Source organism: Opisthocomus hoazin, chromosome 2 (assembly GCF_030867145.1).
Source record: "Opisthocomus hoazin isolate bOpiHoa1 chromosome 2, bOpiHoa1.hap1, whole genome shotgun sequence".
Lineage (NCBI taxonomy): Eukaryota > Metazoa > Chordata > Aves > Opisthocomiformes > Opisthocomidae > Opisthocomus > Opisthocomus hoazin.
Window position 1 is genome coordinate 5,098,615 of NC_134415.1, and position 13,225 is coordinate 5,111,839.

General features: G+C 51.8%; 1 protein-coding gene across 3 annotated transcripts in view; it reads right to left on the minus strand.

The window, feature by feature from the left end:
• Positions 1 to 670: 670 nt before the first annotated feature.
• The window catches only part of TRIM67 (tripartite motif containing 67), a 44,685-nt gene continuing 32,130 nt past the window's right edge, over positions 671 to 13,225 (minus strand). For 2 of the 3 annotated variants that reach the window (XM_075412050.1, XM_075412048.1), the window contains exons 9-10: positions 10,447 to 10,609; positions 6,166 to 7,689 (exon numbers count right to left, since the gene is read on the minus strand). In XM_075412050.1, coding sequence (XP_075268165.1) covers positions 7,624 to 7,689; positions 10,447 to 10,609 — 229 coding nt within the window. In that variant the 3' untranslated portion in view covers positions 6,166 to 7,623. Of the gene's footprint in view, positions 7,690 to 10,446; positions 10,610 to 13,225 lie in introns of all 3 variants that reach the window. The other variant, XM_075412049.1, reaches the window with a different exon arrangement.

Below are 13,225 nucleotides of genomic sequence, written 5' to 3' on the forward strand. Positions count from 1 at the left end.
CCCCGGCGCCGCTGTTAGCGCGTCGGCGAGCTTTATTCTGCTCCACGAACGGACGTTTGTGAAGGTCGCAGAGCTTCAGCGAGGGCCGTCTGCCGGGGCTGAGCGTCCCTGCGGAGGGAGGCGTGCAGCTCCGCGACCAGGCGGCGTTTTGAACCGGCTGGCGAAGCTGCGTCTCTCGCGCCCTGGCAAGCTCTCTGCCCACTCTTTTAGGCTCGCCCAAACGGCTTCCCGATCGGATCCTACCGGTGATTTCCAGGCTCTGCCTACTCCGGTGTCGCAGATTTCGGGACGTGGGGGAAACCACCCAAAGAGTCTAAGATGGGTTGGGGCTTAACGACGCGTCCCTGGGTACTCTACACCCAGCGTAAGCCGGAGCTGACGGGGTTGCGCTGAGGAAGAGAGGAATTCCCGGCCACCCAGCCCAGGCTCTGTCTGGAGCTGATGCCGGGAGGGAGGACTCCTGGCTTTCTCCAGCCCCCGGGTTATTCCTGACTGCGGTAACAAAGCAGGTGTCAGGCACGCGTCCTGCGCCAGTGCCTCATCTACAGTGGGGCATATTGGTTTTTTAATAAGAATTTTTAATAATAAATAGGGTACTGATGCTGAATTTGTTGGCAATGTTTTAAGAATTTATTTAGAAACTGTAAGACAGCATAAACTCATATGTTTTGTTTTCCAAAAGGGTAATAATAATAACAATTATAATAATACACAAAGTTTTAGTCGGACCAAAAGACAAAAAGCAGTTTGTTTCCAATTCAAAAAATACAAACGTTTGCTACCGGTAGAAAATTATAAAAAGTTGGTATTTTCCTCCCGACCTGGTGACAGACACATACGGCGGAGATGTACAGTTCACCAGCTCCCAGTCCGTCCAAGCGGTGGGAAATGCCGATAAAGAACAAAACGGTGAAGAAGAAAACACAGCAACAGCTTCTTGTCGCTCATTTAACCAGAAGTGACCACCGTTCTCTTCTTCCTTCGCGCTTTTTTGGTTGCCAACATTTAAATTAGTGTTATTCATGCTTCATACAACAATCAGAAATAACAGCAGGTTTACCTCATGCATTTATTTTTAATATTCATCACATAACGTCTTCTCACCATGCTACCTAGGACGGTTAGGGTTTTTACTGACAACATTTAAGGGAGGTGGAGGATGAAGGAATGCAGTCGGGGCCCAGGAATATTTCTATCTACCTCTTCACAAGCAAATGTTAGAAACCCTCCAATCAGCAATAAAAATAATTTCATAATTAATTCTTTTTGCCATAACAAATGTAACAAAAAGGTCGCTTAACAGAAGGGGACGATGCTGCCGAGTGCCTCCGTCAGCGACACGCGCGCCCGCCTCCCGTATTGTGCAAAGGCGCAGGAGCCGCGCGCGTCCCGCCGAGGCGGCTGGCGTCCGGGCTTCCGCGCCGGAGGAGACCGAGCGCCTCTGACTTGCGATGGATTTGTGCTTCGGGCTCCCGCCCCGGCCGCTCCTCTGCGTGCAGCGCTCAGTAGGGCCGGCCGGGCAGAGGGATCGCCAGAAATGTTGTCAGTAACAACTAGAAGCAGCTCACTTTTTAAATTAATAATAATTTTTTTAAAAAAGTCTCTCCATCTTTGTTTGATAATTTTCTGTGACAAGTGCCCTTTATACCTTGCAATGGGGTTGACTTGTTACCGTAACCTGTTGAAGGACCTAGTGAGGCCCCATCTGGAGCATTGTGTCCAGTTCTGGGCTCCCCAGTTCAAGAAAGATGAGGAGCTACTGGAGAGAGTCCAGCGGAGGGCTACGAGGATGAGGAGGGGACTGGAGCATCTCTCCTACGACGAGAGGCTGAGGGAGCTGGGCCTGTTCAGCCTGGAGAAGAGAAGGCTGAGAGGGGACCTTCTAAATGCCTAAAAATATCTGCAGGGTGGGTGTCAGGAGGACGGGGCCAGACTCTTTCCAGTGGTGCCCAGCGACAGGACAAGGGGCAATGGGCACAAACTGAAGCAGAGGAAGTTCCAGCTGAACAGGAGGAAGAACTTCTTCACTCTGAGGGTGACGGAGCCCTGGCCCAGGCTGCCCAGAGGGGCTGTGGAGTCTCCTTCTCTGGAGATATTCCAGACCTGCCTGGACGCGGTGCTGTGCAGCCTGCTCTGGGTGACCCTGCTTCGGCAGGGGGTTGGACTGGGTGATGCCCAGAGGGCCCTTCCAACCCCGAACATTCTGTGATTCTGTGACCTGAAACTGTGATCTCACTTCCAAGGCTGATCTAGCCAAGATGCTTGGGGTCCTCCTCTTTTGCCTGGTTCAAAGCTGAATTCTCACCTTTGCTATTTAAGCAGAATGCTGCAAAGCTGGGGCTGCAGCCTAGGCCTAGCAGCTCTCTTTCCTCACCTGTCTGTCTGTGAGCAAAGGATGCACGAGGTGGCACCAGGAAGCTGCGGTGACCAGGTTGTTGGTGCTCGGCCTCCCATCTCCCAGGAACGGGGTAATCTGAACTGTGGTCTGAAAACGCACCACCGCCCGCTGGCTGTCTCCAACGCGGGGCTTTCACGCGGTGGTAGCGGCAGCTTAGCCCTGATCTCATCTCTCTCTTCCCTTAAGAAATATTATTACATAAGAAAGAAAGAAAACAAAGCCGCAGCTCGCATTTCTCCTTGCTCTAGAACAACTCGGAAACCAGAGGACTGGGTGCGCTCTGCCGCCTTTGCTAACTACACTTTGGGGAAAAAAAAAAAAGAAAAATCCAAATCAAACTAAAAGCTGACACAGCACTGCGACAGAACTCTATTACCAGCCAAGACCAAACCACGGCAATACACTCTCATGGCGTTATTTACAACGTGGTGGAACGTTATGCATATAGTAAATTACATTTAATACTTTTCCTCTTCAACTCTGATCTACGTAAGCTCCAGTTCGTTTGTTTGGTCCAATATATTCTCCTCTCTGTACCTTAACTAAATAGGCAAGATGGGAGGTGGCAATGCCACCTGCCTGCCTATTCTGTGAAGGGATTCTCAGCGAGGCTTATGAAGTCTCACCAAGAGATCTTCTTCTTGGGAGCTCTGCTGGAGCTGAAGAAGAAGGGAGGGGAAATGGCGTAGCGTTGCACGCCCCGGGCAGTCCAGCAGTGCTGCTCCTCTCTATTCCCACTGAGCTTCATGGGGAAATTTGCAGCGGAAAGAGCCGGGAAGAGGGTTCAAGAAGGCTGAGGTTGGGGTTCACAGGTGGGGGATGAAAACTACGAGTCCCTTGTTGCCCTGAGGACAGAAAGTTCGCCTGCCGTTATTTATTCAGCAGCTATATTTATTTATTAAGCTGGTTCCAAATTGGTGTAGGCAGAAGGCAAGGTTTATGTTTGTTAGAGGAGGGCTTGCTTATTTGTGGTTGGTTTGGGTTTTTTTTTAAAACATCAGGTCCCTTTACAGCTACCTTGTGTGGGCTCCGTACCACAGCGGATGGGATCCATCCCATGGGAAAGGCTCCGCTCTCCTGCTTGGAAGGAGCAGCCTGGCCTCGGAGCAGAAGCGTCCCACGAAGGGCAGCTCTGCACGGGTCCAGCTGCTGGGGCAGCTTGGAGTCCCAGAGAGCTGAACAAGTACCCCAAGGACTCCAAAGGAAGCAAGAGGATCCACAGTGGTCTCCTTGGGTGTCTACGCTGCTCTTCAGCCCCTGGGTTCTCCCTGGAGAGCCAGCACCACAGCTTCTGCAAGGACCATAGCACTGAAGGGTGACCCCATGCTGAAGGGGGGATTCAGGGGAAACAAAACCTGGCCTAAGAGATGCTGTAGATGAAGAACATGTGGACTGTTGGGTTATTATGGCCAGCAGGTCGAGGGAGGGGATTCTGCCCCTTTACTCTGCTCTCGTCAGACCCCACCTGGAGTCCTGCGTCCAGCTCTAGAGCCCCCAACACAGGAAGGACATGGATGTGTTGGAGCGGGGCCAGAGGAGGGCCACAAAGATGATCCCAGGGCTGGAGCACCTCTACTATGACCACAGGCTGAGGGAGTTGGGGCTGTTCAGCCTGGAGAAGAGAAGGCTCCGGGCTGACCTTAGAGCAGCTGCCAGTGCCTGAAGGGGCCGACAGGAAGGATGGAGAGGGGCTTTTCACAAGGGTGTGTAGTGATAGGACAAGGGGGAATGGCTCTAAACTAAAAGAGGGCAGATTTAGATGAGATATTAGGAAGACATTCTTACCCATGAGGGTGGTGAAACACTGGCCCAGGTTGCCCAGAGAAGCTGTGGCTGCCCCCTCCCTGGCAGGGCTCAAGGCCAGGTTGGATGGAGCTCTGAGCAGCCTGGTCTGGTGGAAATTGTCCCTGCTCATGGCAGGGGGGTTGGAACCAGGTGATCTTTCAGGTCCCTTCCAACCCAAACCATTCTATGATTCTATAACGAGACGGACCTCGGGGGAGCTACCTGCCGAGAAGCAAGCTACCTCCAGCCTGAGCAGAGAGGTGGAAGGGGCCCCACTTCTGCCCACCTGGTGCTGCTCTGCAAAGGGAAAATGCCGCTCCGCCTACGTTCAGACAGCCACCGCCACCTGGATGCTCTGCATAAACACTCACCTGTGGAGCAATTAGTTTCCTAGCACAATTCTAACTACTTAGGCATTATCTCTCTTCATCAAACTACCAAAATGTATCCAGCTGAAGCCATCAGACTACGCTCAGTTGGGGTAATTGGATTATTGCTATGGGCCGTGCCCAACCCAAGTCCTTGAACGTGAACACAACCGACACACGCAGCCTTTGTTTAGTTTTTGACCCAAGCTAAACGAGTCTTACCAATGCAGGTTGCCTACTTCTAACTGAATTCTTTTTATTTATTTGCATTTCCACTAGGTTAAAAGAAGATTGCAGTGGTAGCTAGTCTGTACCCTCTTTTTACAACTGCTGGAATGTGTAGAGGGTGACAAAGCAGCTTCTCCACAGCTCTGAAGCACGTCCCCACCTCCCGTCCGTATTTCTGCTAGAGATCAGTAACCTGTGTCCCTCACCATGTTCTCCCCAGGGTACAACACACCGGGAACTGCTACCAAAGTGATGGTCAAAACCAAAACCAAGTACTGCAAACACTTCCAAAACCCATTCAGAATTAATTTTAAACATCTGGCAATGGTTGAAGATTGGAAAGATGTAAATTCATTGGAGTTTCCTTCACGGAAACTGGGAGTAAAGACAAAGGTTCGGTCCCAAAACAGACAACGCCCTTTTGCTTTTGATACAACAAGTAAAAGCGGAATGTCTTCTGTATGAAAATTATCACGGGATGTTTCCCGATATAAAAAACTGTGTGCAGCTTCTGTACAGTGTTCCCACACACTGCTCTGACTGGCAATACTCCAAGCTAACGCTATGGTTACAACCGCTAGGCTCGCAGAAGAGCACGCTCAAGGGGAAATTCAGGGTCCGGTAGCGTTCTAGCTGAGGTAGGTTAAAGCAGACCCGCTAATTAGAAAATCCTGCACAAGTTCATACGGTATTAAATGAAACCAAAAATTATAACACAGACTGTTATTCTTTAAGAAACGGAGATGAGCGCGGCACAGTTACACCGATGTCCACAAGGTTACTCACACAATCCATTCCAGACTTTGAAGAAAGCACCGCTGCTTTCCCGCTCTCCACAGCTTATGGTGCTTTTTCCCCCGCCGCTGGCTTCATTCCCTGTCTCAGTCTCGACGTCTCCGCGGCGCAGTGCCGTTCTGCAGGGGCGGCGGGCTGGCTGCGGGACGGCAGGCTGCTTTCCGGCTGCGGGCCAGTCGACCCGAGAGCCGCCGTGCAGCGCCGTGCCCGGGGGCTGCGGGCTGCGGGGCCGGCAGCTGCGGTCGTGCAAGGCAGTAAGCTGGATTTTGGTTAGAATATTTGTTTTCGGGTTTAATAATTGCGTGTCTGATCGCAATAGGCGTGTGCATATACGTGTGCTTGGAGAGGAAAATTTGTATAAGCAGCAGGGTTTAAAAAAAAAGGAAATAGCACATCGATGGGATTTAAGATCTGATGCTTTTCTTGTTTGATAGCACCACGCTTCCGCAGGATGAGAGGGATGGAGTCCGAGACGTCGCGGGCTCACAGCGTGCTGCGCCCTGCCCTTACGCGCCGCCGCTATACGCACACACTCGCACCCCTTAACGGAGTTCAGAGGGAAAGAAGCCTCCACGCAAATCACGGTGTTTTCTGACAGCCGCAGGCAGGGGACAGTGCCAGGGCTGTGGGGAGCTCCAGTCTGCTGCTGCCTGTTGCCACGGGAGAGCCCAGACACGGGTACGTCTGGAAAGAGATGTAAGTCCCAACCCAGCAGAATGCGCAGGGACGGGTTTCACATTAACGCTTCGGTAGGATCGAGACGTTAGTTAGCTCACACTAATTGAATAGAAAATTAAGGCTTCTGCTCTCAAAGCTACATTGGAACTACAGCTGCCCAGGGCCGATCGGGATCAAGGCTGGGAAGCAGCACGTCTCTGCATGGGACACTTTGCACGTACCATATTTAAATAAATCCCTTCTCAGTTCAGTTCAAAGGGGTCTCCCCTGCACCGTTTTTCAAGAGTTGTGCTGATAACCGCTATCAGATCTTCTGCACGTGGTCACCTCCACCATCACACCTAAATAAGGAACACTAAAACGTTGGGCACAAACTGAAGCAGAGGAAGTTCCATCTGAACATGAGGAAGAACTTCTTCCCTCTGAGGGTGATGGAGCACTGGAACAAGCTGCCCAGGGAAGTTGTGGAGTCTCCTTCTCTGCAGATATTCAAGACCCGCCTGGACAAGGTCCTCTACAGCCTACTGTAGGTGACCCTGCTTTGGCAGGGGGGTTGGACTAGATGACCCACAGATGTCCCTTCCAACCCCTACCATTCTGTGATTCTGTGATTCTGTGATTCTGTATCAAGGATATTTTTCTCTCTACTTTTCATATCGGAGTTCCGCATGGATCACGGTGCTAGCTAAAATGAGCACAGCTATTACCTGGCAGTGTTCGGAAACCAGTCTTCTTGCAGACCACGAGAGAAGTTCTACCACTGAATTCCAGGGGAAGGTTACCCATAGTTTACTGCAGTCTAGAGCCAGAAGGAATAATTAACGGTCATTTGAGCCCCTGAGCATAAAGGACAACCGGGAATTCTTTAACTGAGCACACAGCCTCCACTCAGCTGTCAGAACATCCGCTGGCTCCAGTTAAGGACCTCAAGTGGCAAGGTTTACCAGCTCACCTACTGGTAAATTGCTCCAACGGCCGTTGTTCCCCACTCTTAGTCTTCCCCATTTTTTCCAGCATCCCTAATACCTCTTGAGCACGGATCCTGAGAGAGAAAATCTGCTCATTTAACCTCACACTTTACCAACGTACGTGTGTGTGTGTGCACAAGCGGGTACACACGCCTGCGACGCAGTGTAGATACGCTCAGGTCACCATCCACACTCGAGTGCCAGTTCAGCGGGTACGCTCGCTGCGACCGTTGGGTTAAACATGGAGTGGGCCAGCTGTAACCAGCGGAGTACTCGGCGAGCAACACGCCGGGCGATGTTTTAAGTCAGGGAAGAGAAACGCTTTCGTACCGACCTACTGAGAAGTGCCAAAGGACACTGCGAAAGCTTGCAGAACCCAGCGCAGGGTCGGGCAGGGGCTTCCTTAGTTGTTGGGCAGCTTGGGCTGCTTTACACATTGGGGCACGTCCAGTCCTGTGTGCAGGGTCACCTGCGCAAACAAGAAATGCGTAAATTCAAAACTGGGACAACCTCAGCAGAAAGCCTTCGTGAAGGCCAAGAGCAAGTCAACGACAGGGGAAGGGCTGTGGGACTTCAGGTCCAGATTTAAGTCATCAAGAATACTAATGGAGATGATGCTGAGCTCCTGAAACAAACAGGGCTCCTTCCTCATCCTCTCCTGAACGTCCTGGGGTCTATCTAGAAGCCAGGAGTCCACATCTCTCCCCAGACCCAGCCACCGGCTGCAGGTCTCCAGCAGCGCTGCTTGCTAGGCACAAGGGGGATGGGACCTTCGTGTGAGGGACCCCGAGTCGCTCAGGAGAGGGATCACACAGTGGAGCCCATGTACTGCGTGTAAGAAAATCCTTTTACCTTCACCGTCCTGGCAGGACAGAGCACACAACATTTTAGTGCTCCTTCTATAACCTGACATCTCTGCTAGGTCAGGATCCCCACACAGACATACCAGAGCACCATCCAACAGCAAATCACAGAATCACAGAATCACAGAATGGTAGGGGTTGGAAGGGACCTCTGTGGGTCATCTAGTCCAACCCTCCTGCTGAAGCAGGGTCACCCAGAGCAGGCTGCACAGGACCTTGTCCAGGTGGGTCTTGAATATCTCCAGAGAAGGAGACTCCACAACCTCCCTGGGCAGCCTGGGCCAGTGCTCTGTCACCCTCAGAGGGAAGAAGTTCTTCCTCATGTTCAGATGGAACTTCCTCTGCTTCAGTTTGTGCCCGTTGCCCCTTGTCCTGTCGCTGGGCACCACTGGAAAGAGTTTGGCCCCATCCTCCTGACACCCACCCTGCAGATATTTGTAAGCATTTATTAGGTCCCCTCTCAGCCTTCTCTTCTCCAGGCTGAACAAGCCCAGCTCCCTCAGCTTCTCCTCATAGGAGAGATGCTCCAGTCCCCTCCTCATCCTCGTAGCCCTCCGCTGGACTCTCTCCAGTAGCTCCTCATCTTTCTTGAACTGGGGAGCCCAGCACTGGACACAGGACTCCAGACGGGGCCTCACCAGGGCAGTGTAGAGGGGGAGGAGAACCTCCCTCGACCTGCTGGCCACGCTCCTCCTAATGTACCCCAGGATCCCATTGGCCTTCTTGGCAGCCAGGGCGCACTGCTGGCTCATGGTCAACCTGTCGTCCACCAGGACACCCAGGTCCCTCTCCAGTAGGTCAGCCACAGCCTGTACTGATTCATGGGGTTGTTCCTCCCCAGGTGCAGGACGCCGCACTTGCCCTTGTTGAACTTCACCAGATTCCTCTCTGCCCAACTTTCCAGCCTATCCAGGTCTCCCTGAATGTCAGCACAGCCTTCCGGTGTATCTACCACACCTTCAAGTTTGGTGTCATCAGCAAACATGCTGAGGGTAAACACCAGCTTCATCTCAGACCTTCCCCTTGTTGGCCACACTCTGCCTTCACTTGGCCACGGTAAGAAATGCAAGCCAGGTACTTTAAGGATGTAAGTAGCTAAACCTGCAGGGAGGCTGTGAGTAAAAATCTGTGTTGAATATAACAGTGAGGTGCCCAGAAAAAAAGCCTGTGCCTTCCACGTTGGTGCACCAAATACAATAAAGCTACAAAACCTATGAAATCTATGAAAGATTGAGATGCCACCAGCAAAGAAGGCTGAGAGGGCACCTTATAAATGCCGATAAATACCTTAAGGGTGGGTGTCAGGAGGACGCGGCCAGACTCTTTTCAGTGGTGCCCGGCGACAGGACAAGGGGCAACGGGCACAAACTGAAGCAGAGGAAGTTCCAGCTGAACACGAGGAAGAACTTCTTCACTCTGAGGGTGACGGAGCCCTGGCACAGGCTACCCAGGGAGGTCATGGATTCTCCTTCTCTGGAGATATTCAACACCCTGCCTGGACGTGGTCCTGTGCAGCCTGCTGTGGGTGACCCTGCTTTGGCAGGGGGGTTGGACTGGGTGACCCACAGAGGGCCATTTCAACCCCTACCACTATGTGATTCTATGATTCTGTAACTAATGCTGAATGTTCACGTACTAACAAGGTCATGCAAGGTTTCTGGTTTCAGTTTGGGTCTGTTAAACGATGAAGGTTCCACCCCAGCTGCAACGGTCCTGCCTGACCTAAGCTGACCTCTTTCAGTCCTCAGGCTCCTGGGTGGTTCCATAGGTTCTCCCTTACACGACATCCCGTTCCTAGCCATATGCAGTGGCCTTGAAGTAAAAAGGCGTTATGTTTAAAGAGGGTTCCTCCAAGAGGAGATCCTCTCGAGAACAGTGAGCAATCTCCAGAATTCAGAAAGAGCAGGAATGATGGCTGACTGGGTCTCTGTTGCACCAGTTCTCTGACCTACCTTGTCTTTGCTCTACTTACCACTGTGCTGCTCACATTTCTGTCTCTTGCCAATGTTAATAATCTCCAAATATAAGATCTAAGAGGAATTAGGACACTCACGTGATCGGCAGAGGAAGCCACAGCACCGCTGCTCTCCAAGCGGAGCATTGCAGCAAAGTCAGCGTAGGAATTAGTGCGTGCAGGTACTTGTTTTTACAGCATTACTCCTTGGAGCTTTGAGGCAAGGCAGAAGGCCAAATGCAGCTTTCCAAAAAGCGTTCGTAGCCTAGGTGTCAGTCTGAGAAGGCAAGACCCCCTGTCCGTACTGGCCACCGACAGACGACGTTACCAGCCCCTGCAGCAGCGGCCGGTAGCACACGTTCTCCTTTAGATGAGCAGGGTAAGTGGGACTCAACTGCAGAAGACTTACCTGGACGTTTCGGTTGAGGCTCAGTGCAGGCATGAAGACACCCTCGACGTTCTCAAACGCTGGAGGCCCCTGCTGCTGCCCGTTTATGTAAAAGGTCAGGTTGCGCTTGTTCAGATCCAGGAGAACACCAACGGTGGCACCTTTAGAAACTCCTCCTTCGGTCCTAAGGTACAAAGAGACCACACCTGGAGAAGGCAGAGGGCTACACCGCCGCTGCTCTCTCGAGGACAAGGCAATCTCACCAAGCAGAGAGCGGAGCAGCACGGCGAAACGATTATCCCCGCGGCATTTGGCAACGACTGATCCACGCCTTTATCTGAAGCATACGTGCCACCTTCATCAGAGCTTAATGGGGGGATCCTAAAGAGAAATTAGGTCCAGCTCTCCTCCAGTTGCAATCTAAGAGCTGAAAATGGGGTCCAGAGCGAACAGGTCCCCTCAGCTCATGGGCAGGTGAGCAGGTCCGGTCGGGACTGAGCGTGCGGGAGGGGAGTCCTGGAGACACGGCTCCTCAGAGCTCCCCTGCCACAGTGCAGTGACGTGCGGCAGGGAATGAAAAAGCAGAAAGCTTAATTTTCTAGGTGTTCATTTCTGACCTTTACGCCTGCCAGCAGCTCGAGATCAGACATCCAGTTCGAGTACTCACCTTGGCTTCCCTTAAGGACACCCAGCTTTGCAGAGAGCAGGGAGCCAGCACAGGTACAAGAGATTATGAGGAGATTTATGAGCAGCGGCTGAGGGAGCTGGGGCTGCTCAGTCTGGAGAAGAGGAGGCTGAGGGGAGACCTTATCGCTCCCTACAGCTCCCTGAAAGGAGGGTGTGGTGAGGCGGGGGTTGGTCTCTTCTCCCAAGTAACCAGCGATAGGGTGAGAGGCAATGGCCTCAAGCTGAATCAGGGGAGGTTCAGATATTAGGAAAAATTTCTTTACTGCAAGAGTGGTCAGGCATTGGACCAGGCTGCCCAGGGCAGTGGTGGAGTCCCCATCCCTGGAGGGGTTCCAAAAACCCCTGTGGCACTTGGGGACATGGTTTAGCAGGCACAGTGGTGTTGGGGTGATGGCTGGATCTGATGATCTTAGAGGTCTCTTCCAACCTTAATGATTCTGTGATTCTAAGAGATGCTGGTTTTGGAGAAGCAGGGGAACAGTGGGGCTGGCTAGGGACAAACGTAGCTCCCCGACAGGCAAGGTGCTCAGCTATAGGACCTTGAGCTGTTTCAAGCGTGCCGGCACGGCCATTAATACCAGCGATAATCGGTTGTGTCAGGAGCAGCTGCTGACAGCTACCATGGTATCAGCGCTTGCCAGGACAGGCTCAGCCAGCCAGGACACGCTCGAGCGGTTTGACATTGATGCACTTTGATTTGGGGGTTAGTCAGACCCAGTATTACTTTAAAGAGCACCGAACAAAAAAACCTACTAGATACACAGACTGGCCACAGGCACTGCTACCCTGCTAATACCACGGGGGCTCTGCGATGGGTTTACAGCCTGGCGCAATTCGTTCGGGCTAAATCAGATTTCAAATCATTTGCAGTAGGAAAGGAAGCAGCTGTCTTTTGTCCCACGCGCTCCCCTCAGGCACTACACATTCACAAGATTAATGCAATTTCAACATAAAATTTGTCACGATCGGTAGGCAAAACATCAAAAAAAAAAAAAAAAGGGAGGGGGGAGGGAGCAAAATACGATTAGGAAGACTATGGGAAGATTAGGAAGACTATAGCGCAGGGTAAGACATTTTCTCTTGCCCACTAGGTGTCATAAACTGGTTTCTTTTGGACTGCAAGCGGCACACGGCCCTTCCTCCGAAGGCAAATTACAGAATCACAGAATCACAGAATGGTAGGGGTTGGAAGGGACCTCTGTGGGTCATCTAGTCCAACCCCCCTGCCGAAGCAGGGTCACCTACAGCAGGCTGTGTTAGCTCTGACAGCGATGGAAATGGTATTCTGACTTCTCCATTTAAAGCTCTCCAAACAATAATAGTACAGCTGAGAAGCACGAACTGGGCTCTCAGATGCGTTAGATGTCAACTTTACTGTTCTCAGGTTCCTTGTGTTTGCTTGCTGGTCCTATCAGCATTAATAGGTTTCTCTTTCAGCTCGTCTCCAAAACCATAAAGGAGATTCTTTTCCAACAAAAGTGAAGATGCTTACCTATCCTCAGCACCTTACTATCCAGACTGTTTTGATTAAAAGCACTCAATCATAAAATTCTTTATGAGATTGTGGGAAGCAACAGTGCTATGATCTAGAGCTATTTACAGATAGATTACACTATGGTTTTCCTCTCTTTAGGAACAGCGTCGATTGTAGAGCACCACGTTTTGTATCCTGCAGTGTCTTAAAATAGATTTTATGACATCCTTTAAATGACTTTGATTCTCTTAGGGAAAAAAAGAAACAGCAGCTTTGCCTTCTTGAGATTATTCTGCTTTTTCCTAGATGATAAACTAATTTGCTGCTTGTGGGCTGATGAGCTGCGTGCTGCACAGTGACATTGAGCAACCCCTGGGCAGTGCTTGGGGACGGACCCGCTGAAGAAGAGAGAGATGCTGCCTGCAGAGCCCACCCAAGGCGAGGGCAGGACCCGGCTGAGGCCCCTCCACGGAGGCGCGGGAGTGGAGCAGAAGGATGGGGACCCTCTCCCTTCCTCGCTGCCGCAAGTCTCGCAGCACCTCAGCAGCAGATCGCTCTGTTCCTCAGCTGCCACCTCTCCACAGCGAGCAACCAGCTCTGGCAGGACGAAGCCGGGGCAGAGGCAAGCAGGGGACACTT